Source organism: Salvelinus sp. IW2-2015, linkage group LG35 (assembly GCF_002910315.2).
Source record: "Salvelinus sp. IW2-2015 linkage group LG35, ASM291031v2, whole genome shotgun sequence".
Classification (NCBI taxonomy): domain Eukaryota; kingdom Metazoa; phylum Chordata; class Actinopteri; order Salmoniformes; family Salmonidae; genus Salvelinus; species Salvelinus sp. IW2-2015.
The window spans coordinates 9,542,311-9,567,470 of record NC_036874.1 but is presented as its reverse complement, the minus strand read 5'-3'; the positions used below and the strand labels follow the sequence as shown (position 1 = coordinate 9,567,470).

General features: G+C 42.3%; 2 protein-coding genes and 1 pseudogene across 2 annotated transcripts; 2 read left to right on the top strand and 1 right to left on the bottom strand.

Moving 5' to 3' along the window:
• The first annotated feature begins 4,533 nt into the window (after positions 1–4,533).
• On the top strand, positions 4,534–6,454 carry LOC111958674 (protein phosphatase 2C-like domain-containing protein 1). Its single transcript, XM_023979925.2, has 3 exons — positions 4,534–4,544; positions 4,715–5,532; positions 5,643–6,454. The coding sequence occupies exons 1-3, from the start codon at positions 4,534–4,536 to the stop codon at positions 6,452–6,454; spliced, it is 1,641 nt and encodes a 546-aa protein (XP_023835693.1).
• A 990-nt stretch (positions 6,455–7,444) lies between these two features.
• Positions 7,445–15,500, bottom strand: LOC111958830 (ras-related protein Rab-5A). Its single transcript, XM_023980117.2, has 6 exons — positions 15,375–15,500; positions 11,294–11,521; positions 10,918–11,069; positions 8,447–8,569; positions 8,214–8,307; positions 7,445–8,103 (listed from the first exon to the last, which is right to left on the bottom strand). The coding sequence occupies exons 2-6, from the start codon at positions 11,457–11,459 to the stop codon at positions 7,988–7,990; spliced, it is 651 nt and encodes a 216-aa protein (XP_023835885.1). The 5' UTR covers positions 11,460–11,521; positions 15,375–15,500; the 3' UTR covers positions 7,445–7,987.
• Positions 13,166–25,160, top strand: part of LOC111959169 (EF-hand domain-containing family member B-like) — a 17,169-nt pseudogene continuing 5,174 nt past the window's right edge.

Sequence of the window (25,160 nt, the reverse complement as noted above, 5' to 3'; positions counted from 1 at the left end):
AAATGCCTCAATTAACATTCCACGTCCATTAGAACTTCATATTTCTTCCATCAGGTTTTATACAGTTTTGAAACCTGCTGCTGTTATCTTAGACTGAACACCTGCATCACATGCCAGTTGGTTTTTACAGTCTCATGTCTCAGCAGACCGCTTTCATGCCTCTCATGGTTCAAGTTAGGATAGGGATTTGATTAGAAGTCCCAGTCAAATATTTTTGTGAGAAGGTAGAAATATTGGAGTGCTCAAAACAACAAATGAAATCCTAATGTAATCCTAATGTAATCCTAATGTAATCCTAATCCAAACATAGGTCAGAACACAGAGTTTTTGAGGTTTGGTTTCGAAATTCCACAGAGTAATGTGTGTAAAAATGTACCGTTTACCTTTTCTTTTTCTCAATCTTAAAGAGCTATACAGTACCTTTGACCTTGGCAATAACGTTGGCCTTAATGATGAGAGCAAAGCCCACAAGCTTCGGCTTGTTTAGGAGTCTATGGTTACCATGCAGTTCAGATCGACCAAGACACAACAACATTACAAACATGTTTCCCCAAATGTATTGGGATGAGTTTGTTTGAATGGAACTGAGATCCAAACATAAATTAAGGAAAGCATTTACATGCAAACAAATAGCCCAACTAAGTTCTCTGCTCTCCACATTGTACAGTATAGCTYTTGTTGACATCTCCCATTGGCTCCAAATCCACCTTCATTCCGAGGCTTTGTCATGTCCAATATCAACATGMGGAATCACTGAGTCAGAGGGAAAAGAAATTGGCACAAATAGTATACAAATAAATAAATAATACTAGCCTACATGATTACTAATGTTGTCATGGATTCATTGCATGCATACATAAACCCTTACTCTCTTAGCTCAGATTACTACTGGCTGACCCCTCATACTAAATTAGTATTTTCAGTTATATGACCCGCCCTTGCCTTGCTCTCCTTGGCCACATCAATTATTGAGCCATTAATTATTGGCTCAAACAGATGTCACTCAAGTGAGACGGAGACTGTGACCCTAATGAATAACCTGCCGCCATAYACACACAGAGAGCGTGTTGGACGAGTCTGAACGGACCTGAGAGGTACTATAAATTACAAGGACAGAGAACTAGTAAAAGGCAATGGTTCCATGTCAGTGACTGGCCAATATATCAGCCAGTATGATGTTATAAATGTTTATACTGCTCCATGTCTCTTCTAGGAACCAAATAAGCGTTCCAATAGAACATATTAATATATCTAACTGAGGCAATATGGGAGGAGTAGCCTACCTATAAAAGGACACTGGGTGTGCAGTAACTACTCAGCTAGCGCACAACATTCTGAGAACCATATGTTTCTTTGAGCTTGGTGAGAGCGTGGTTGTCTTATGATTATTTTGCATACAACATTCTAGGAAAGGTGCAGGATACCCAGCTAGAGCGAAACATTCTGAGAACCATATGTTTCTTAGGGGGGAATTTCAGTACTTCAGCATAACATTTCCTAAGGTTTCCTCATGGTTCTATTTAAAATAATGTTCTCAAATTGTTCCCGAGAACGTTAAGAAACAACGTTCTTCTGTGGGAATTTAAGTACTTCGACATAACGTTTTCTGCAGGTTTCCTCGTGGTTCTATTTAAAGTCATGTTCTCAGAACATTAAGAGAACTTTCCATAAAAACCACAAGAAAACACAACGTTCAAAGAACATAATAAGAATTTACACTCCGTTCTCTGGGTCAACAAAACTCTCTCCATCCTCTGTCTTGTTAAGTGTGTTCAGATGTGTTGGCCGCACACACTAATTGGCCACACCTGATCTTAATGAGTGAGTGTTTTCTTTGAAATGGGGTTTGTTTGAATAGACAAATATGTACAACTTTGTATGAGTAAACAGGAACATTCTTTATTTTAACCAGTAAGTTGACTGAGAACACATTCTCATGTAGAGCAACGACCTGGGGAATAGTTACAGCGGAGAGGATGAATGAGCCAATTGGAAGCTGGGGATAATTACATGTCTAGGATTTGGAATTTAGGCAGGACACTGGGATTAACACCCCTACTCTTATGATAAGTGCAATGTGAGCTTTGGTGACCACGTCGTCCCATCCGAAAGATGGCACCCTATACAGGGCAATCCTCAATCACTGCCCTGGGATATTTGCTTTTTTTTCAGACCAGAGGAAAGAGTGCCTCCTACTGGCCCTCCAACACCACTTCCAGCAGCATCTGGTCTCCAATCTAGGGAGCGACCATGATCAACCCTGCTTAGTTTCAGAGGCAAGCCAGCAGTGGGATGCAGGGTGGTATGCTGCCCACTTCTGTTCTCAGAATGTTTAAAAAACGTTCAGTTTTACCGGCCAGGAAACTTACAGCTTAATTCCCAGAACCAATGGGAAACCAAAAATGTACATTCCCACAGCTTCCAAAGGATCTCCAAAGAACCAAATGTCAAAATAACCATGCTGGGTATGATCTAGAAGGCAAGGTTATACACTTTATAGAGTGCTTAAGAAAATGAAAGTGCCCCTGGGCTGAGTGTAAGGTTGTGTAAGGTCTGCGGAAAGGTTGTATAATTGTGCGTGCGTGTGTGTGTTCAGTGTTCTCTATCAATGTCAAGTGCCTATCAAGATTTAGCTGACAGGAAATATTCAAGCTATTATTAAAAGTGGAGATGGAGATAATGTGAACTGTTTACCAATGACACATTTTGTTTAGTCATTTTTTGAAACAACTTACTGTAGATGACATATCCCTGCATGCAACTGCCTGGTTCTGATAGTTGGGAATTTGTGTTAGTTTCAGTGTCGCTGTCTCCTTCTCATCACCTGCTATAGAAATGTAGCAGTAATGTATGCAGGGCCAGGAGAGTTATCATGGTAATAGAACTGTCAGGGAAGTGACATCTCAGGGTTACGGTGATGACATCTAGGATAGGTGATGCAGGTCGCCAGCTAAGGAGATCACACCAGGTAGCAGCTGTGACTTTCAGGAAGTGTCACCTTGTGTTTCATGTCAARTGTAGGTTTTATTTTTTAGAATTTTTCATTTAACCTTTATTTAACTAGGCAAGTCAGTTAAGAACAAATTGTTATTTACAATGATGGCCTACCCTGGCCAATTGTGCCTTGCCCTATGGGACTCCCAATCACGGCCGGTTGTGATACAGCCTGGAACCGAACCCAGGTCTGTAGTGKCACCTCTAGCACTGAGATGCAGTGCCTTAGACCGCTGCACCACTCAGGAGCCCCTGAAGGTAAGAAGGAAGTGAACACATTCTTGCATCCCACTGCTTCCCTAATGCTCTATTGACTGTGTGTCATGCAGTAATGTCTGTACATTGCAGCAGWATGWTATAGCAACATTTTCACAAATGTTCTGTAAGGTACACTATATATACAAAAGTTAGTGGATTCGGCTATTATTGTGAAGTGGAAACGTCTAGGAGCAARAACGGCTCAGCCGTGAAGTGGTAGGCCGCACAAGCTCACAGAACGGGACCGCCAAGTACTGAAGCACGTAGCGTGTAAAAATCCTCCATCCTCGGTTGCAACACCCACTACCAACTACCAAACTGCCTCTGGAAGCAACGTCAGCACAATAACTGTTCGTTGGGAGCTTCATGAAATGGGTTTCTACGGCTGAGCAGCCCGACAAAAGCCTAAGATCCCCATGCGCAATGCCAAGCGTTAGCTGGAGTGGTGTAAAGCTCGCCGCCATTGGACTCTGGAGCAGCGGAAACGCGTTCTCTGGAGTGATGAATCACGCTTCCCCATCTGGCAGTCTGACGGACGAATCTGGGTTTGGCGGATCCCAGGAGAACACTACCTGCCCCAATGCATAYTGTCAACTGTAAAGTTTGGTGGAGGAGGAATAATGGTCTGGGAATGTTTTTCATGGTTCGGGCTAGGCCCCTTAGTTCCAGTGAAGGAACATCTTAACATTAGAGCATACAATGATATTCTAGACGATTCTGTGTCCAGATACTTTTGGTCATGTAGTGTGTTTGAGTTGCCTTTAACGATGGTATGGATGTAAAATTCTCATTCTAATTGTTTAAGGATTATTTCATTAAACTCCAAGTATGAAATTATAGATTTTGTCAACATTTCAAGAGTAGCCTATAAGGTAGGCTGGCTCACACTGACTCTTATTCCATGGTCCCRTTTGAGATGGTGTACTACTGCTGCCATCTGTTGGATAAAAGAGGGGCATACAGGTGCACAAAGCCAGCTCTTTAAGTACTTTAAGTAAATTGACAAGCCTATACTCTTTTTTTCTTTTGTTGTTGTCCCCTTCCCCTCAACACTATTAATCAGACTACTACTTTACTCTAAATGTCCATAATGACCAAAAGCCTACCAAACATCTTTCTTCATTTGATTCCYGAAAAAAACACACTTATTTGGAAGGCTCTCACACAAGCTGCACAATTTTGTCATAGTGCCTTTAGTTGCCAAGGAAACTGTTTCCGTGGAAAGGCCAGTAAACAGCTGAACTCAATCTAAAGTACTGCCATTACTTGAGGCGAGCATAAATGGARTCATGGTACACCCCTTCACATTGTCTGGAAATATTCACTAGGCTAGTTTGAGAAATAAGTCATTCTTTGTTATTAACATAATGGAACTTGTGAAATGGAAAATGAAAGGGCGACACATTTCAGTCCTGATTTGTTTGTGTTTGTATTCCCATTCTTTGACTAATTCTCACTCCAGTATTCCCATAGAGGGGCTCCCTGGGGAATCCTTTGACTCCAGTCCTGACACAGAAAGCCCTTACCAACACCATGCCCTCCACCACAGTTGGAGCAATATCCATGGCAACCCATCTTCCAATTTGGAGAAAGGTAAGAGCCGCTTCAGCGTCAGGGTCCAGTGTGTGGACTTTGTCCAACTTCAGCGRATGGCAGAATACAGCGTTACCACTTACAAAGGGAGCAACCCGTTAATCCGTGCTGTGGCAGTGTGTGAGGAGAAAAACTCCACATGGAAAAAGAACATGGAGGATGTGACCATTTTTCATGAGGGGTATGGAGGCAAAGAGGGGACCAGCTTTTTTGGGGTCTTTGACGGGTTTCACGGACAGATTTCTGCAGTTACGGCATCTAGGGAGATGCCTGTTTTAGTCCTGGAGCAACTCTCCAAACAGGACCCCTTGCTCTCCTTGGAGAAGGACCAGGTGAAGCTACTGTCAAGCTTTGAGGCCCTGTTCCAGAAAGACTACAACAGACCTTACCCAGGCCAGACCCAGAACATTGGACTAGGCCTAGGCCCTGAGCAGCTGGAGAATCTGACCAAAGTGGAACAGGTGAACCTAGCCTTCACCACAGCCTTCTGGAAGATGGACCGGGTCCTGGGGCTTGGCAAGAACGAGACCTCCAAGATCCGCTGGAGTGGCTGCACAGCGCTCCTCTGCCTGATCGACAGTGGGCTGCCCTCCTCAGACGGGAAGGAGCAGGGAACAGGACAGGAGAGTAATACACCAACCACCTCACAGGAGTTACAGGGTGGAAGAATTCTCATTGCTAACTGTGGTCAGTATTTTACTAGCATACTGATAATACACTGAAAATATGATACAGAACAAGTCTTATTCATTGACTACTATCAATTTCCAAATCTCTTGTTGATTCCCATTTCACAGGTAACGTCCATGCGGTGCTGTACAAACATGGTAGGGGCTTCCGTCTGACCAAAGACCACAGCACGTCCAACCCTAAGGAGCGCAAACGCATCCTCCAGTCCGGAGGGGCAATCAGCGTCAACAAACAGCACGGTCTGGTGGAGGGGCTGACCAAGGCCACCCGAGGGCTTGGTCATTATGGCGATCGCAAGCTGAAAAAGTCAGTCATCCCTGTGCCTTACTCTGTGTCGCTGCCCACGGACCCATCCTTCCAGCTGCTGGTCCTAGCGTCCAGTGGCCTCTGGGAAGTCTTGGATGAGCATGCAGTGGCTGAGAGAGCTCTGACTGTCATTGAGTTGACTCAACAGAAATTAATATTGAAGACCCTGTGCGTCATGCAAACTGTTGAGGATTTGTCCGTTTCAGATTCTCAAAGTTGCATACAGTCAAGASCAGGGTCATCTATTTTTGATAGTGAAGAACCTTCCAGTGTTAAGGATGAGGACAACCCACCAGAGTTGGACATGCCAGAGCCTCTGGGGGTACAAGCTAGAGATATTCAGAATGCAGAYGAAACAGAGAGACATCAATCCTCAGTCCTGCAGCAGGAGAGTGAGGTCAATGTGAAGGGAACTATGGCTGACAGTCTGAAGAATCTTACCTTGGACTACGAGCGCCTTGCAGCTGACATCTGTAGAGAGCTAGTGGACACAGCATTGGTCTCAGGTTCAAGGGAAAACATTTCAGTCATGGTCATACTTCTTCATGGGTTGGATGTGCTCAGAGAAAACACTCTCAAAGGAGAGTTGACAAAGCAAACAAATACCATGTAATTATAACTTCAGGACAATTTTTCAAGTTTTGCCAAGAATGAAAGCTCTTGCAATTCTTGTGATATTGAAAACATAAAGGCATGCAATATACCTAATTTATTGAATTTATTGACTTGTACCCTGACACTCAAACTGATCAGTCCTTCTTCACTAGTCATGTTTTACATTGTTAAATCCACCTGGCTTCAGAAAGACTACCAGTCAGTTAGTCCCACTATCGGTTGTTTGAGGCAATAGGTTAGCAAGTCCAACACAGTGTATCAGTTTTATAAAATGTAACGGCCAGTCATMAATTAAAATATAACCAACAATTGTTCAATGCAATAAGAGTCCTCTGAAATATGAACAGACCATTTTGAGAAAAGTACCAAGACACAGGTGAGTTGCAATTGAATTGTTAATAACACTACATATTTAAAAAGACCACCATTGATTAGCATTTAACCAGTTTGTGACAAGGTAATAAATCCATAGCTGACCTAGACCTACAATGGTGTACTGTACAATTGTTCGAAATCTCTAGACATCTTCCAGACAAGCTTATGCCCTCCAAGATGTATTGGTAGAAGACAACATTGCAACACCCTATGTAACAGAGTAATATTRCACAGACTGATGATAGGTAATAGTCAAGACTTATGTTGGTGCATGTTTTGAGGCCTAATTTTAAACACCACTAATTCTGACAAGTTGATAGTTCAACAATAGCAGTTTGGGGAAACAAAGGACTAGTCATATGTAAYGTCTTAACAAGACAATTTACAATGCTTGTCGGAGCATGTTCAACTGTCTCAGTGTTCTTCATTAAATCAATGCATCAACCAGAGAATGTTGTGATTTCAAGAGGGACTTCCCATGATGCACAAGCCAGTCATCATAGATGTGACAAACTTGCAGTCACCAGCCATCCAATCACAAAACCACCCTTAAATCCTGTGCAACCGGTTGCAGTGGGCCAGTTGTGTAATGGCGTTGGATGTTCTCGCCAAACTTCTCTGCAGACGAAGATGTCGTCGTCTCGGCAGCAGGTGCCAGGAAGTGGAATGCTTGGTTTGACAGTCCGTGCCTGACACTGCTTCAATAATGTTATTATACTCAGTACAAACAGTCATAGCCTCCAGGCATTTAACAATGGGGGAATTTGGTTTGTTTTGGTTGGAAAAACACAACTTACTTTTATCCCCAGTCCACTAACCCTATGACCTAGTTTACACTTTCTCTTCAGGGAATCAGACACACACCTTTCTCTCTCTCATAGAGGTTAGTCTTCCAACTGAATTAAGTAAAAAAAAAAAAAAAATGTTTTAGGCCTTGTAGTGATACATGCATACATTATACTGACATTTATTTTAAAAAGTGTAAGTAAAAACAAACAAAAAAGTTTTAAATGCAGCTATACAGAGTCTTTAGCTATTCTGGGGAGAAAGGACGAGAGGTGGAAGGTCTGATGTCAGAAAGGGGAACACCATGTCCAGATGTTATTCAAAGTTAGGAGGAGAGGGGGAAGGTGCATGTGGGAAGAGTGGGCCAGGTTTAGGTACTGCAGCAGGAGCGACTGGCCGGCTGAGCTGCCTCCGTAAGATCCACTCCCCGGTTCCGCCCACTGTACGCGCCGTCAGCTTGAGGCTCGTTCTTGGGTAATTTCTTTGCTGTGAAGCGATAGGGAAAATGTTTAGGACCTGTGTTTCTATTATCAGATTGATAGACTCGTTAACATTTTCAAACAAAGTGTAATGAACATGGAACATAAAACACTTACCAATAGCCATGAACATCTCATTAACGTTCATAGAGGTCTTTGCTGATGTTTCCATGAACAGTAAACTGTTATCATCTGCATATGACTGGGCATCCTGGAAGAAAACCACCAAAATCAGTCAATATGCAACAAAGGTTGTGTTTAACTGCCTTATAGGTCAAATTGTATGATGACTCCATTGAGAATAAAACTAGCACAGTGTAATGTTCATTAGCAAATTCACTGGCACGAACCTGAAAATCCAATGCTCTTTTGTTTGCAAGGTCAGCTTTGTTCCCAGCCAACGCTATTACAATATTTGGACTGGCTTGTCTCTGAAGTTCCTTAACCCAGTTCTTTGCTCGTGCAAAGGAGTCCTGGCAAACAGCAGAAGGACAAGAGATTAAATCAGACAATAACAAGGTCCTTGTGGAAGAATGACAACACAACCCCTCCCTTAATTCCCTGGTTATGCTATTGACTTTGCAGGATATCCAAGATGTGGTCTCATTAAAGGAGAACCTCTATAAAATATGACAATTAAATATAATGTTCCCCAGCTTACATGTATGGSGAGTTTGTCAACAAGATGTATCATATTGCTGAGTTGAAGTCATGCTCTGCTCCAAACATTGGCTTAAGCTTTGTGTACAAAGCATTGATTTAGAAAACCAAGTTCGTTTGACAGCTTATTTCCATGAAATACTACGTTCTAACAATTTCCCAGCAAACGTCTTAGCAAATAAAGCTAAAGCAGACATGGGGATCAACCTAGAATTTCTCATTGGAGTTGCTCATTTTATATTTTTTTATACCTTTCATTTTACCCGGTTTGTTAATCTCAATGAGACTCTCTTTTACAAGAGAGACCTGCCAAAATTGCACCACAAAGTATCAGAAACATTTACAACATAAAAAGATCCATTTACACATTGAACAGAAAGATGGTTTGGGAAAGTGTGGTACAACTAGGGGTAAAAACAATGACAGCCCCTCAATTCATTTGTTAAAACAAAAGTGCCCTAGATGTAACAAGTTTGTTAGGACCAAATTAAATGAATAGGGATATTTTAGAATTGGGRCAAATCTAAGAACTACAGAAAGATGCTTGAAAACATGTCAGCAAAACGAGGCTACCCTTTTTCCTTTATATTTTCTTCAGATTCTCAACTAGGCCTATTAAAGAGGGCCTAATCAAACTCCTGCTAAATTTTCACAAAATGTCTTCAGCTGTACCTAATGCTATACAGTTAATTCGGYAAGTATTCAGACCCCTTAACTTTTTACACATTGTTACGTTACAGCCTTATTCTAAAATGGATTCAATTGTTTGTGCCCCCTCATCAATCTACACAACATGACAAAGTAAAAAGAGGCGCAGAAATTATTGCAAATGTATTAAAGATATGTAAAATGTGATATTTCAGTTCTAGAAGTATTCAGACCCTTTACTCAGTACTTTGTTGAAGCACCTTTGACAGAGATTACAGCCTCGAGTCTTCTTGGGTATGACGCTACAAGCTTGGCACACCTGACTTGAACCCTCTCAAGCTCTGTCAGGTTGAATGGGGAGCTATTTTCAGGTCTCTCCAGAGAAGTTTGATCGAGTTCAAGTCTGGGCTCTGGATGGGCCACTCAAGGACATTCAGACTTGTCCCAAAGCCACTCCTGCGTTGTCTTGGCTGTGTGCTTAGGGTCGTTGTCCTGTTGGAAGGTGAACCCTCGCCCCAGTCTGAGGTCCTGAGCGCTCTGGAGCAGGTTTTCATCAAGGAMCTCACCGTACTTTTATCTGTTCATCTTTCCCCTCGATCCGGACTAGTCTCCCAGTCCCTGCCACTGAAAAACAACTCCACAGCATGATGCTGCCACCACCATAGGGATGGTGCCAGGTTTCCTCCAGACGCTTGGCAGTCAGGCCAAAGAGTTCAATCTTGGTTTCATCAGACCAGATGATCTTGTTTCTCATGGTCTGAGAGTCCTTTAGCGGGATGTCATGTGCCCTTTACTGAAGAGTGGCGTCTGTCTGGCCACTACCATAAAGGCCTGATTGGTGGAGTGCTGCAGAGATGGTTGTCCTTCTGAGAGGTTCTCCCATCTACACAGAGGAGCTCTGTCAGAGTGACCATTGGGTTCGTGGTCACCTCCCTGACCTAGGCCCTTCTCCCCCGATTCCTCATTTTGGCCGGGCGGCCAGCTCTAGGAAGAGTCTTGGTGGTTCCAAACTTCTTCCATTTAAGAATGATGGAGGCACTGTGTTCTTGGGACCTTCAATGCTGCGGAAATGTTTTGGTACCCTTCCACCAAATCTGTGCACTGTCAACTGTGGGACCTTATATAGACAGGTGTGTGCGCCTTTTCAATTGAATGGACATGATTTGGATTTACCACAGGTGGACTCCAATCAAGTTGTAGAAACATCTCAAGGATGATCAATGGAAACAGGATGCACCTGAGCTCAATTTCGAGTCTCATAGCAAAAGGTCTGAATACTTACCTTATTGTTTGTTTTTTATTTTTAATACATGTTAATGTCTAAAACCCTGTTTTGCTTTGTCATTATGGGYTATTGTGTGTAGATTGATGAGGGGGAAAAAATATTTAATCCATTTTAGAATAAAAATGTGGAAAAAGGGAAGGGGMCTGAATACTTTCCAAATGCACTGTACCTAATTTAAGAGTCTCTTTTAATGTGTGACAGAGTACATAAACCCGGCTGCTGACTCACTTTGTTAGTGATGTCGTAGACCACGATTGCGGCCTGGGCACCTCTGTAGTACATGGGTGCTAAGCTGTGGTAGCGCTCCTGACCAGCTGTGTCCCATATCTCAAACTTGACTGTCGTGTCATCCAAACATACTGTCTGAGTCAGGAAGGCAGCTGAGAGGAGACAAACAGTCAAAGCAGCATTTAGAATTTTGTTTGCAGTAGGCTATAAGAAAACATCTGGCTGTCCAGTTTCCAACAATGGACTATATATATATCTCTCATGGGAGATTGCATAACCTACAGAATGTAATCAGAAATGTAGTCAGAATGACTACAGGACAAAAAGATAACCCAAAACCATTAACACATGAATCGAAGATGTCAGATCAGCCTACCTCCGATTGTGCTCTCTTGGAATTCATGAAACTGGCCCTTGACGAAGCGAAGTACAAGACTGGACTTTCCCACGGCGGACTCCCCTAAGAGTACTAATTTGAACTGGGAGATCTTGTTGCCTGTGTTCGGCCCATTGGGTCGTGTTGCACCACCCCTACTTGCCATGTCCTACACCCGAGTCTCTTGCTCTGGATGCAGAAGTACCGCTTGAATGGMCACTCCTAGAACTGCCAAAAATGAGATGTCACATAAATTGTCAATAGATCAGTGAATAAAGTAGTGGGGGGAAAAATAAATACAACTACAAAATAATCCAAACTATCAACTTTGACATTTAATTGGTTAGAAATTGTTAAATTAGCTTTGTCTCTGATCATCATTGTAATATCATTGAATCACAGGATGTAGCTAGCTAGTTAACTACAGACAGTATTTGGAAATGTGACGACAACTTTCACTTGGCAATTAGCTAGTAACATTGGACTTGTTTACAAAGAGTATATTACACCTATTTCTTAACTGTCCCAACTAGGGTTTCAAAAGGGTCGGAAACTTTACGGGAAATTTCCGGAATTTTCTATGGGAAGTTGAGCCCGGGAATTTTGCTTAAATTCATCATRAAAAAAAAAAGTTGMCTTATAACAGTGAACCTTTTTTGAGGGATACACATAAGGCAATTATAGGTCTTGTGGCATATTTTGGTTAAACTATCCCCAATTCAATGGAATTGCAACCCTCTGCATGCACACTGCATTCTTCCATCACATGTACAGCTGATTCTCAAGATCTTGCACACTAATGAGATGCTATTGAGCCCACACTACTACACTGTCTGAGCCAAGGACTACATGCTTTCTGGTAAGTTTTGATTACAATACTGGGTTGGGTGAATATATTTTATATGACATACATGATTTTTTGTTAGCTAGTAAATAGTAGCCTACAGCAAAGTGTGTTTAAATCATTTCTAACTTGTTAATCATTTCTGCTAGTTCGTTTTTGCTACCATTTGGGTTTTAGCTTGCTTGAGCCTGCTAACTGAGGAGTGTTAATTCACCTGTTTCCATACATGTTTCARTTAAAAAAGAAATGTCTTACAAAAGGAGTTGTTTAATCTAACTGCTTAACTATTTATCTGTACATGAATTGTATTAGTTGGTTTTTATTACTCATTTTTTTCTAATCTTTACAGGAAAATGCCACGGGCACTATCTGATGTGTGGAGACATTTCACTGCAGCTAATGTAGAAAGAAAAGCTCTGTACATTTGCAAATACTGTGCCAAATCATATGTGAAGAATGCAACAAAAATGCAGAATCATCTGGCCAACTACATAAAGTTCCCTCAGCGCTCACAACAAGCAACCTCAAATAGAAGTAGAGAGACTTTTGTCAGAGGTGAAAATTATTAATTAGACACCTTATCGATAGCAACAGCTCATGGTCCTCCTGGAATCAGAAGTTTTTTTGACTCAATGGGGGAACGTAGTCAGAGAAATGCTGAAGAATGTCTTGRTTGAGCAGTGGATGCAATTGGAAGAGATTTCTGAATGTTGTTTGCCCAGCATAGAACCCTCCAACCAGACATGCTTTATCTACTCATTTGCTGGATGCAGAGTTCAACAGAGTGAAGGTCAAGCAAATCATAGACAAAGCAGACTGTATTGCAATCGTCTCTGATGGGTGGTCAAATGTTCGTGGGCAAGGAATAATTAACTACATCATCTCCACCACTCAACCAGTATTCTACAAGAGCACAGACACAAGGGACAACAGACACACAGGTAGTGTGTGATGCAGATGAGCTGAAGGCAGTCATCAATGACCTTGGACCGCAGGTATTTGCACTGGTGACAGACAATGCAGTGAKCATGAAGGCTGCTTGGTCTAAAGTGGAGGCGTCCTACCCTCACATCACACCCATTGGCTGTGCTGCTCATACATTGAATCTGTTCCTCAAGGACATCATGGCACTGAAAACAATGGATACACTCTATAAGAGAGCCAAGGAAATGGTTAGGTATGTGAAGGGTCATCAAGTTATAGCAGCAATCTACCTCACCAAGCAAAGTGACAAGAATAAGAGCACCACATTGAAGCTGCCCAGCAACACCCGTTGGGGTGGTGTTGTCATGTTTGACAGTCTCCTGGAGGGGAAGGAGTCTCTCCAAGAAATGGCCATATCACAGTCTGTATGGACAGCCCCATCAAGAGGATCCTCCTGGATGATGCATTTTGGGAGAGAGTGGTAAGCAGCCTGAAACCTACAGCAGTAGCCATTGCATGGATTGAGGGAGACAATGCCATTCTGTCCGATGTTCAGACTCTGCTTGCAGATGTAAAAGAAGAAACCCGTACTGCCCTGCCCACTTCACTGTTGCTCCAAGCAGAGGAAACTGCAGTTCTGAAATACATCAAAACACATGAAGACTTCTGCCTGAAGCCCATACACGCCGCAGCGTACATGTTGGACCCCAAGTATGCTGGCAAGAGCATCCTGTCTGGTGCAGAGATCAACAAGGCGTGTCTCGCCACCTTGGCCTGGATGAGGGCAAGGTTCTTGGCAGTCTGGCGAAGTACACTTCCAAGCAAGGGCTTTGGGATGGAGATGCAATATGGCAGTCGTGCCAACATATCTCATCAGCCACCTGGTGGAAGGGACTTTGTGGATCTGAGGCTCTTTCCCCTGTTGCCTCCATCATCCTCCAAATCCCACCAACATCAGCCGCCTCAGAGCGCAGCTGGTCCTTGTTTGGGAACACACACACCAAAGCACGCAACAGGCCTGTCTCTTATACACATCTAGATGTGTATAAGAGACAGGAGCGCAGCTGGTCCTTGTTTGGGAACACACACACCAAAGCACGCAACAGGCTGACCAATACAAGGGTTGAAAAATTGGTGGCCATCCGGGCAAATTTGAGGCGTTTTGAGTCTGACAACGAGCCATCCTCAACAAGGTTGGAAAGTGACAGTGATGATGAGGCCTCAGAGTCTGATGTTCAAGAGGTGGACATTGAGGAGTTACAGGGAGAAGACATGGAAGCCTGAGAGGCAGACAACCAAAGCTTTAGTTTCTAGAATATCATTTTACAGATGTATGTTGAAAACGTTTTTGGGAGATGCGATGGATCATTGGGGATCATTCAATATTCCCTTTCTTTTGTTCAGTGAAATCATCCCATGTGAAGAGTCAACTAACTCATTTAGATAAAGCTCAATTCGTAACTGAATAGATTTTTTTTTATTGGAAGGATTTAATCATTTGCATTTATGTCTACTTATGATAAGGTAAAATGTTTGTCTCCATATGATATGGTAACGTTAAATATATCAAATGCAAAAAACATCTACATTTAAATGTTTTTAATCATATATTCCCGTTAATTCCCACGGAAATTTTCCACCTCTGAATATTTCCCAAAATGTGAAACCCTAGTCCCAACAAGTAAACACAACAAGCCTATGTGTCTAGTCAAAAATAATTGRAGTGAAGACATGTGGGTCGAAATCGTGTTACGTCAGTCTTAACCACAAATAACCACTGTGTTGACTAGCTAGCTAGTCAGTCATGATGGCGGATAGAACCTATCATCAAGCACTGTGTCCGTCAAAAATAATCATTAGCTTCCTCAGTCCCACCCATTGGTCCAATCTTGTCTACGACAAATTGGTTAGTTAGCACGCTAGCTAACCAGCCAGTTACAACTAGCTAACGTAGCTAGCTATAATTATTTAGATTATGTGGCTACTGTTAGCGAGCTAGTTTACTTTAGCAAACTAACCAACTACAGTACATTGAAAACATATGCTAGTTCGTACACTAAAACTATCGGTCTTACTGCTAGCAAGCTACATAAGGTTGAACCACACCTCACCCTGCTTCACGCAAATACGTAGAAGCTAGCTACATACATACATMTCAATGGTCAACTCACAGCAGTATATTAAGAACGGGTCAACTGCTGGTTTATTATTTGCTGTGAGCTAGCTAACAAAACATAGCTTTCGGCCTAGCCAGGGCTAGCTAGCAAGCTAGTTCTGCCGGTAAACTAGCTAGCTAAAATGATATCTGCTTACCTTATCCGATATAATTAACTAGGTAGCTGAAGGGATTTACAAAAAATATATATATTTCCGGCACTCCACAATCTTTTCAAAGGTCGATAAATTTCATAAAGCTTGTCCCTTTCCCACTTCCCGTTTGTTTAGCATGGTACGGTGTATGARGATAAATCGAGTACCTACGTAGCGCTGAGAATAAACCAATCACACACTCGTGTTAAAGGGGCAATCTGCGATTTAAACAACAACCTTTCCCCGCCACTGCTTCAGTAAAAAGCTGAGGGATGGGGCTTGAGAAATGTAACCGCTCTCAAATTAATAGACAGAGCTATGGATACAAGGACTGGCCATCCATGGTATCAACATTATAGTTTGAACTATGTTTTGAGGTTATACGTTTGTTTACATTTACTTTGTTGGAGTAAAACAAACGTATATTTAGGGTTCTGATGGGGTCCGACAGTTGAACTAAGTTCGAGGCATTTATAAGTTATATTCTTAAAGAATCAATTTGTCCATTTAATTAATTTACAAGTCCAAAAATCGATGTAGCAACTGCAGATTGCAACTAATGAAAGGATCCGGAAAACGAATCGTTTTATAAGGCAAAGAGGTAATGTTACACAAGTGTGATAACTAATTCACAAAACATTTTTTTTAAACATATGACATGACTTGATGTATGCAACTTTATGTCATAACACGTCATATTGTCAAAGTGTAGGCTAAAAGCAAACATTTGCAATGTTCATAATCATACAGGTCCTTAATTGTTTTTATTTATTTATTTATTTAACTACGCAAGTCAGTTAAGAACAAGTTCTTATTTACAATGACGGCCTAGGAACAGTGGGTTAACGGCCTTGTTCAGGGGCAGAACGACATATATATATATTACAAACACTTAAATTATTCAATACATTTTAAATCACCATAACATAAATCAGCATAGACGCGGTAAATGGACGCACATCCAAAAACTCCGTTATGATGTATGTATTGTAGAAGGCCCACAATGTGGTTACTTAAGTCCGATTTTGATATATTTAGCTGTTTTTTCTTTAGAAGTTGTCCCTTTTCAGGTTTAGAAGTGACTGCTAAATGCTAACTCCCTTTCAAAAAAKTGGTTAGCATAGCTAGCATACAGAAATCGGTAGTGGTAATCAGTCGTTTTTAACTGTAATGCAGTTGATTTGTGACAATGACAATGACATGAACATGTGTTGGGGTTAACATCTATACAAACATTATACTCCGATTTTTATCTCAACATAGTGTGAAATACACATAAACAATAGCCTAAATGTAGACTAATGTTGCTGGGGGGCAATGAGAAGATTCGGGATCTTTCCCTCACCGCCCTTCCCCCACGCGTTTCCATGTCAATTCCATTGTTTTGATCGAGTTCGATTGATCTCTTTGCGCTGGAGGCACTTTTTTCCCGCAATAGTAATTATAACAAGGTAGAATGTTGATGGTTTTTTTCTAGAACACAGGCACAGTAAGCCTATAATTATAATGCCAATCAGATCAGACTTCGGTTTCCTAGTGGCGGAAATGTGAATGTGTCTGTTTGTATGGGTGTATATTCACTGTCTCACACACCTTCCTTTTAAAGCCCCAAACCCCAACAGTAGTGAGGACGTTTCTCAACACAACATGCCCAGGTGCAGGGACTATCCGAGTGTTCCATGGGAAAGCCAACGACCCTGACATTGCCAGTACTCTAGTTCATGGAGAGAGCAGCCAAGCTTCTATTTCAGTGAGTAGAGGCCTAAATAAACAGACATGCATAGTGAGTATTAAGCGAACTAAACCCAGGTTTTAATTTTACAGATGTAGGATCTTAATTTGATCACTGTTGCTGAGAATGTTTACTGCATAACAGGAAATGCAAACTTGTAGTGTATTCATGATTTAAAAAGACTTCTAAAGTTTCWAATTTCCAGACTTGATTTGCCCTAACAAAAAATGTATCAACCGCTACAGAAAATGTCCATTAATTATAATCCACATAATAATTAAAATTTCCTGTTGCTGCAGGATTGTTTTCCTGCTGTAGCAAACTGGCTAAAATTAAGATCATACATCTGTAGATACATTTAACATGGTAGAGATCATCAACACATTAATTCATGGAATTGTTATGGTCGCATTTGTTTCTGTATTTCCTACAGGGTGGATTAGTGATCAACCCACCACCTAAGACCATCTATCAACAGAGGTTACATCAGATCTGGTATTCCACCAATCAAAAAGCCCCCCTGGGCAGGTCACGTGATCAGAGCCCTGGGCTTGCAAATTGGTTCGACACCCACACCGGTAAAGCCACATTTGGTGTGAAATCCCCCAATAGTGAGTCAAACAATAAAGACCCTAGAAGCTACAATGTGTCGCCATGAACATTCATATTATGACTGAAAGATATATCCACAAGCCTTCATGTACAAGTGTGTTCCTTCTGATCCAGCTGCAGCTGCAGGTGCGATTATCAACCCACCTAAAAGCGTGGAGCAGGTGGAGACAGAGGCTCAGGAGGGACACCAGTCTTATATCCGCTCCCACAATGCCTACTTTGTCGGTGAGTATTGTGGACATTTGTCTCTCTTTGGTTCTGACAGTGTTCAAATGGGGACTTCATTTAGGCTTGGAAGTCATTTATATGCTATTCAATATGTTGTTTTACACATTGATTTAACACCCATAATTTTCAGACACATTTCTGTAGAAACACCATAGCCAGTGGTTAATCACACCTGTCGATATTTCTCTGTTTGATTTTAGCCTGGGTAAATCCATCATAAAATTTGTTGTGTCCCAGGTGAACAGGTTGATAGGAAATACAAGTGGAGCAGTTATGGAAAGGACGGCAGGTTCGGAGTGCCTACTCCCCACCACAACGATGGACGCAGTGTCTCCAAATCTCTCCACTGGTTGTGTGATACTCAGAAGTAAGCACTTATCCTACCTTAAGTTTATTCAAAACACTTGACTTCTCATCACCATTCAATGTCACACAATGCATTGCCATAGTCATGAATCAAATGTGTATTTGTGTCTGCTATTTTTTCCCAATAATAAAGTGCAAGTTTGTTTCTCAGTAGAGTGTGATGACAGGAAGGATCAGCACAGATGGCAAAGTGCATGACCGTAGTCTATATCCATTGTTTTTAAATGAGCCTTAGTTAAATGCTGTTAGTATTGTTCAGACTGTGTACTTTGCCAAAGTCATGCCCAAGCCTCAAGTAGTTTAATTCCTTATTCCAAGCTTTTATAGCATAGCAGACCCACCATTGAAAGTGCCAGAGGTCATACATAGGAATTTGATGCGCCAGAGGACTTTGGTGAATAAAATGTTCTTTATAAAAGGGAGATATTCATAAAAGGAACATAAGTGAGGGAAAAAGTATTGTGATCCCTGTGATTTTGTACCGTTTGCCCACTGACAGAAGATGATCGTCTGTAAATTTTATGGTAGGTTTATTTGAACAGTGAGAGACAGAATATAATCAACAAAAATTCCAAAGCAACGCATGTCAAAATAGTTATAATTATTTGCCATTTTAATGAGCGGAAATAAGTATTTGACCCTCTGCCCACAAGGGTTTTGCCCAAAGTAACTAAGTCATGTTTGGCAATCGAGGTTCATGTTTCTTTGAGTTGGCCAACGGTTGCAACATCTAGGAGGATTTTGTTGTCCCACTCCTCTTTTGCCAGATTTCTTCAATCATTAAGTTTCGAGCACTGACGTTTGGCAACATCGAACTTCGCTCCTCACAGATTTTCTATGGGTAAGGTCTGGAGACTGGCTAGCCACTCCAGGACCTTAATGTGCTTTTTCCTTGAGCCACTCCTTTGTTGCTTGGCCGTGTGTTTTGTGTCATTGTCATGCTGGATACCATCCACGACCCTTTTCAATACCCTGGCTGAGGGAAGGAGGTTTTCAACCCAGATTTGACGGTAATGGCCCCGTCCATGTCCCTTTGATGCGGTTGAAGTTGTCCTGTCCCTTAGCAGAAACACCCCAGCTGAAATGTTCCACCTCCATGTTTGACGGTGGGGATGGTTTCTTGGGTATAGGCAGCATTCCTCCTCCTCCAACACGGCAAGTTGAGTTGCATGCCAAAGAGCTCCATTTTGGTCTCATCTGACCACAACACGTTCACCCAGTTGGTCCATCTGAATCATTTAGATGTTATTGGCAACTTCAGACGGGCATGTATATGTGCTTTCTTGAGCAGGGGGACCTTGCGGGGCTGCAGGATTTCAGTCCTTCACGGCGTAGTGTGTTACCATTGTTTTCTTGGTGACTATGGTCCAGCCTGCCTTGAGATCATTGACAAGACCTCCTTGTAGTTCTGGCTGATTCCTCACCATTCTCATGATCATTGCAACTCCACGAGGTGAGATCTTGCATGCGAGCCCAGGCCGAGGGAGATTGACAGTTCTTTTGTGTTTCTTCCATTTGCGAATAATCGCACAACTGTTGTCACCTTCTCACCAAGCTGCTTGGCAATGTGTCTTGTAGCCATTCAGCCTTGTGTAGATCTACAATCTTGTCCCTGACATCTTGGAGAGCTCTTTGGTCTTGGCCATGGTGGACGAGTTTGGAATCTGATTGATTTGATTGCCTTCTGTGGACAGGTGTCTTTTATACAGGTAAGAAACTGAGATTAGGAGCACTCCCTTTAAGAGTGTGCTCCTAATCTCAGCTCGTTACCTGTATGAAAGACACCTGGGAGCCAGAAATCTTTCTGATTGAGAGGGGGTCAAATACTTATTTCCCTCATTAAAATGCAAATCAATTTATAACATTTTTGACATGCGTTTTTCTGGATATTTTTGTTGTTATTCTGTCTCTCACTGTTCAAATAAACCTACCATTAAAATTATAGACTGATAATTTCTTTGTCAGTGGGCAAARGTACAAAARCAGCAGGGGATCAAATACTTTTTTCCCTCACTGTATTGAGTTTTCTGTTACAATGCCAGTATGAAATTGGTAAAAATGGGTAAAGCTATAATGTAGTCTAGAGGGGTGACCAAAATGTAAGCCTTCTGTTATTGTTTGAAGATGAAGAATTTGGTTTAACTTTCTCCACAGGTGCGGGTGACCTTCTCCACTCCACCSCTCCAGCAGAGTACCAGAAAGGTACAGACAGACAGCGCACCCTGGTCAGTGCTGTACACCAGCACCTCAAGAAGGTCAACTTCCACAACTTTAACTCCCTGCTGCAGGCCTTCAGGCACGACGACAAGGTTACATACAGTGCATTCGGAAAGTATTAAGACCCCTTGACTTTTTTGCATTCGGAAAGTATTAAGACCCCTTGACCTTTTCCACATTTTGTTACGCTACAGCCTTATTCTAAAAGGGATTTWWWWWWAAATCAATATACACTCATCAATCTACACACAATACCCCATAATGACAAAGTAAAAACAGGTTTTTAGACATTTTTGCTAATTTATTACAAATAAAAAACAGAAATACCTTATTTACATAAGTATCCAGACCCTTTGCTATGAGACTCGAAATTGAGGTCGGGTGCATCCTATTTCCATTGATCATCCTTGAGATGTTTCTACAACTTGATTGGAGTCCACCTGTGGTAAATTCAATTGATTGGACATGATTTGAAAAGGCACACACCTGTCTATATAAGGTCCCCGAGACAAGATGGTGTCGAGGCACAGAACTGGGGAAGGCTAGATCACAGTGGCCTCCATCATTCTTAAATGGAAGAAGTGTGGAACCACCAAGACTCTTCCTAGAGCTGGCCGCCCGGCCAAACTGAGGAATCGGGGGAGAAGGGCCTTGGTCAAGGAGGTGACCAAGAACCCGATGGTCACTCTGACAGAGCTCCAGAATTCCTCTGTGGAGATGGCAGAACCTTCCAGAAYGACAACTATCTCTGCAGTACTCCACCAATCAGGCCTTTATGGTTGTAGCCAGATGGAAGCCACTTCTCTGTAAAAGGCACATGACAGCCCGCTTGGAGTTTGCGAAAAGGCACCTAAAGGACACTCAGACCATGAAAAACAAAATTCTCTGGTCTGATGAAARCAAGATWGAACTCTTTGACCTGAATGCCAAGCATCTGGAGGAAAAGTGGCATCATCCCTACGGTGAAGCATGGTGGTGGCAGCATCATGCTGGGGGGGATGTTTTTCAGCGGCAGGGACTGGGGGACTATTCAGGATAGAGGGAAAGATGAACGGAGCAAAGTACAGAGAGATCCTTGATGAAAACCTGCTCCAGAGCCCTCAGGACCTCAGACTGGGGCGAAGGTTCACCTTCCAACAGGACAATGACCCTAAGCACACAGCCAAGACGACGCAGGAGTGGCTTCGGGACAAGTCTCTGAATGTTCTTCAGTTGCCCAGCCAGAGCCCGGACTAGAGAAGAGATAAGTGGAAGTTATGGAAAGGACGGCAGGTTCGGAGTGCCTACTCCCACCACAACGAAGGCAGGTGGTCTTCCAAATCTCCTCCACTGTTGTGATGTGATATTGCAGAGGAGTAAGCCATCCTTTCCTACTTAAGTTTATTCAAAAATGACTTCCTCATCACCATTCAATGTCACACAATGCATTGCACATGAGTCTGACATAAATGTTGATTTGTGTATGCTATTATTCCGCTATACTGCTATACAAGTAGCAAGTTTGTTTCTGAGTTAAGGAAAAGGGAAGGCATACAGCACAGATTGCACATGTCCGCAGGTGACGGCCGTAATTATCACATTTAATTTGCTCTTTAATGCAGAGTTAGTTAAATGCTGTTAGTATATGGTTCAGACTGTGTATTGCACAACTCATGCCAGCTACTACAGTAGCTTTAATTCTCTATTCCAGCCTTTTATAGCATAGCAGACCACATTGAAAGTGCCAGCAGGTCATACATATGGAATCTTGATGCGGCAGAAGGATTTGGTGAGTAAATGTTCATTAATAAAAGGGCAGATATTCATAAAAGGCACATACAGTGAGGGAAAAGTATTTGATCCCCTGCTGATTTTGTACGTTTGCCCACTGACAAAGAAATGATCAGTCCTGTAATTTTAATGGTAGGTTTTATTTGAACATGGAGAAACAGAATATCAACAAAAATCAGAAAACGCATGTCAAATGTTATAATTTTCATTTGCATTTTATGAGGGAAATAAGTATTTGACCCCTCTGCAACAGGGTTTTGCCCACCAAGTACTAAGTATGTTTGTGCAATCAGAGGTAGATGTTTCTTGTAGTTGGCCACAGGTTTGCACACATCTAGGAGGGATTTTTGTCCCACTTCTTTTGCAGATCTTCTCAGTCATTAAGGTTCGAGACTGACGTTTGGCAACTTCGAAACTTCAGCTCCTCCACAAATTTTCTATGGGATTAGGTTCTGGAGACTGGCTAGGCATCCAGGACCTTAATGTGCTTTTCTCTTGAGCACTCTTTGTTGCCTTGGCCGTCGTGTTTTTGGGTACTTGTCATGCTGGAATACCCATCCAGACATTTTTCATACCCTGGTGAGGGAAGGAGGTTTCAAACACCAAGATTTGAACGGTACATGGCCCGTCATCGTCCTTTGATGCGGTGAAGTTGTCCTGTCTTAGCAGAAAAACCCAACAAAGCATAATGTTTCACTTCCATGTTTGACGGTGGGGATGGTTTTCTTGGGGTCAAGGCAGCATTCTCCTCCTCAAACACGGGCAAGTTGAGTTGATGCAAAGAGCTCCATTTTGGTCTATCTGCCACACACGTTCACCGTTGTCTCTGAATCATTCAGATGTTATTGGCAAACTTCAGACGGGCAGTAATATGTTGCTTCTTGAGCAGGGGGACCTTGCGGGCGTGCAGGATTTCAGGTCCTTCAGGCGTAGTGTGTTACAATTGTTTTTCTTGGTGACTATGGTCCAGCTGCCTTGAGATCATTGACAAGATCTCCTGTGTTAGTTGTTTCTGGGCTGATTCTCCCATTCTCATGATCATTGCAACTCCACGAGGTGAGATCTTGCGATGGAGCCCCAGGCGAGGGAGATTGAAATTCTTTTTTGTGTTTCTTCCCATTTGCGAATAATCGCCCAATGTGTCATTCCTCACAAAAGCTGCTTGGCATGGTCTTGTAGCCCATTCCAGCTTGTGTAGATTCTACAATTTGTCCTGACATCTTGGAGAGATCTTTGGTCTTGGCATGGTGGCGAGTTTGGAATCTGATTGGATTGATTGCTTCTGTGGACAGGTGTCTTTTATACAGGTAAGAAATGAGATTAGGAAGTTCACCTCTTTAAGAGTGTGCTCCTATCTCAGCTCGTTACCTGTATGAAGACCTGGGAGCCAGAAATCTTTTCTGATTGAGAGGGGGTCAAATACTTATTTCCTCATTAAAATGAATCAATTTATAAATTTTGAATGCGTTTTTCTGGATATTTTTGTTGTTATTCTGTCTCTCACTGTTCAAATAACCTACCATTAAAATTTTAAGACTGATAATTTCTTTGTCAGTGGCAAATGTACAAAACCAGCAGGGGATAAATACTTTTTTCCCTACTGTATTGAGTTTTCTGTTAAAATGCCAGTATGAAATTGGTAAAAATGGGTAAGCTATATGTAGTCTAGAGGGGTGACCAAATGTAAGCCTTCTGTTATTGTTTGAAGATGAAGAATTTGGTTTAACTCTCCACAGGTGCGGGTGACCTTCTCCACTCACGCTCAGCAGAGTACCAGAAGGTAACAGAAGACAGCGCCCCTGGGTCAGTGCTGTACACCACACCTCAGAAGGTCAACTTCCACAACTTTAACTCCTGCTGCAGGCCTTCAGGACGACGACAAGGTTAATACAGTGCATTCGAAGTATTAAGGACCTTGACTTTTTTGCATTCGGAAAGTATTAAGACCCTTGACCTTTTCCACCATTTTGTTACGCTACAGCCTTATTTAAAGGGATTTAAAAAATTCAATATACACTCATAATCTACACAATACCATAATGCAAGTAAAACAGGTTTTTAGACATTTTTGCTAAATTTATTACAATAAAAACACAGAAATACTTATTTACATAATTATCCAGACCCTTTGCATGAGACTCGAAATTGAGGTGGGTGCATCCTATTTCATTGATCATCTTGAGATGTTTCTTACACTTGATTGGAGTCCACCTGTGGTAAATTCAATTGATTGGACATGATTTTGAAAGGCACACACCTGTCTAATATAGGTCCCGAGACAAGATGGTGTCTGAGGACAGAACTGGGGAAGGCTAGATCACAGTGGCTCATCATTCTTAATGGAAGAAGTGTGGAACCACCAAGATCTTCCTAGAGCTTGGCCGCCGGCCAAACTGAGGAATCGGGGAGAAGGGCTTGGTCAGGAGGTGACCAAGACCGATGGTCACTCTCTGCAAGAGCTCCAGAATTCCTCTGTGGAGATGGCAGAACTTCAGAAAGACAACTATCTCTGCAGTACTCCACCAATCAGGCCTTTATGGTTGTAGCCAGATGGAAGCCACTTCTCTGTAAAAGGCACATGACAGCCCGCTTGGAGTTTGCAAAAGGCACCTAAAGGACACTCAGACCATGAAAACAAAATTTCTGGTCTGATGAAACAGATTGAACTCTTTGACCTGAATGCCAAGCATCTGGAGAAAAGTGGCATCATCCCTACGGTGAGCATGGTGGTGGCAGCATCATGCTGGGGGGGATGTTTTTTCAGCGGCAGGGACTGGGGGACTATTCAGGATAGAGGGAAAGATGAACGGAGCAAAGTCAGAGAGATCCTTGATTGAAACCTGCTCCAGAGCCTCAGGACCTCA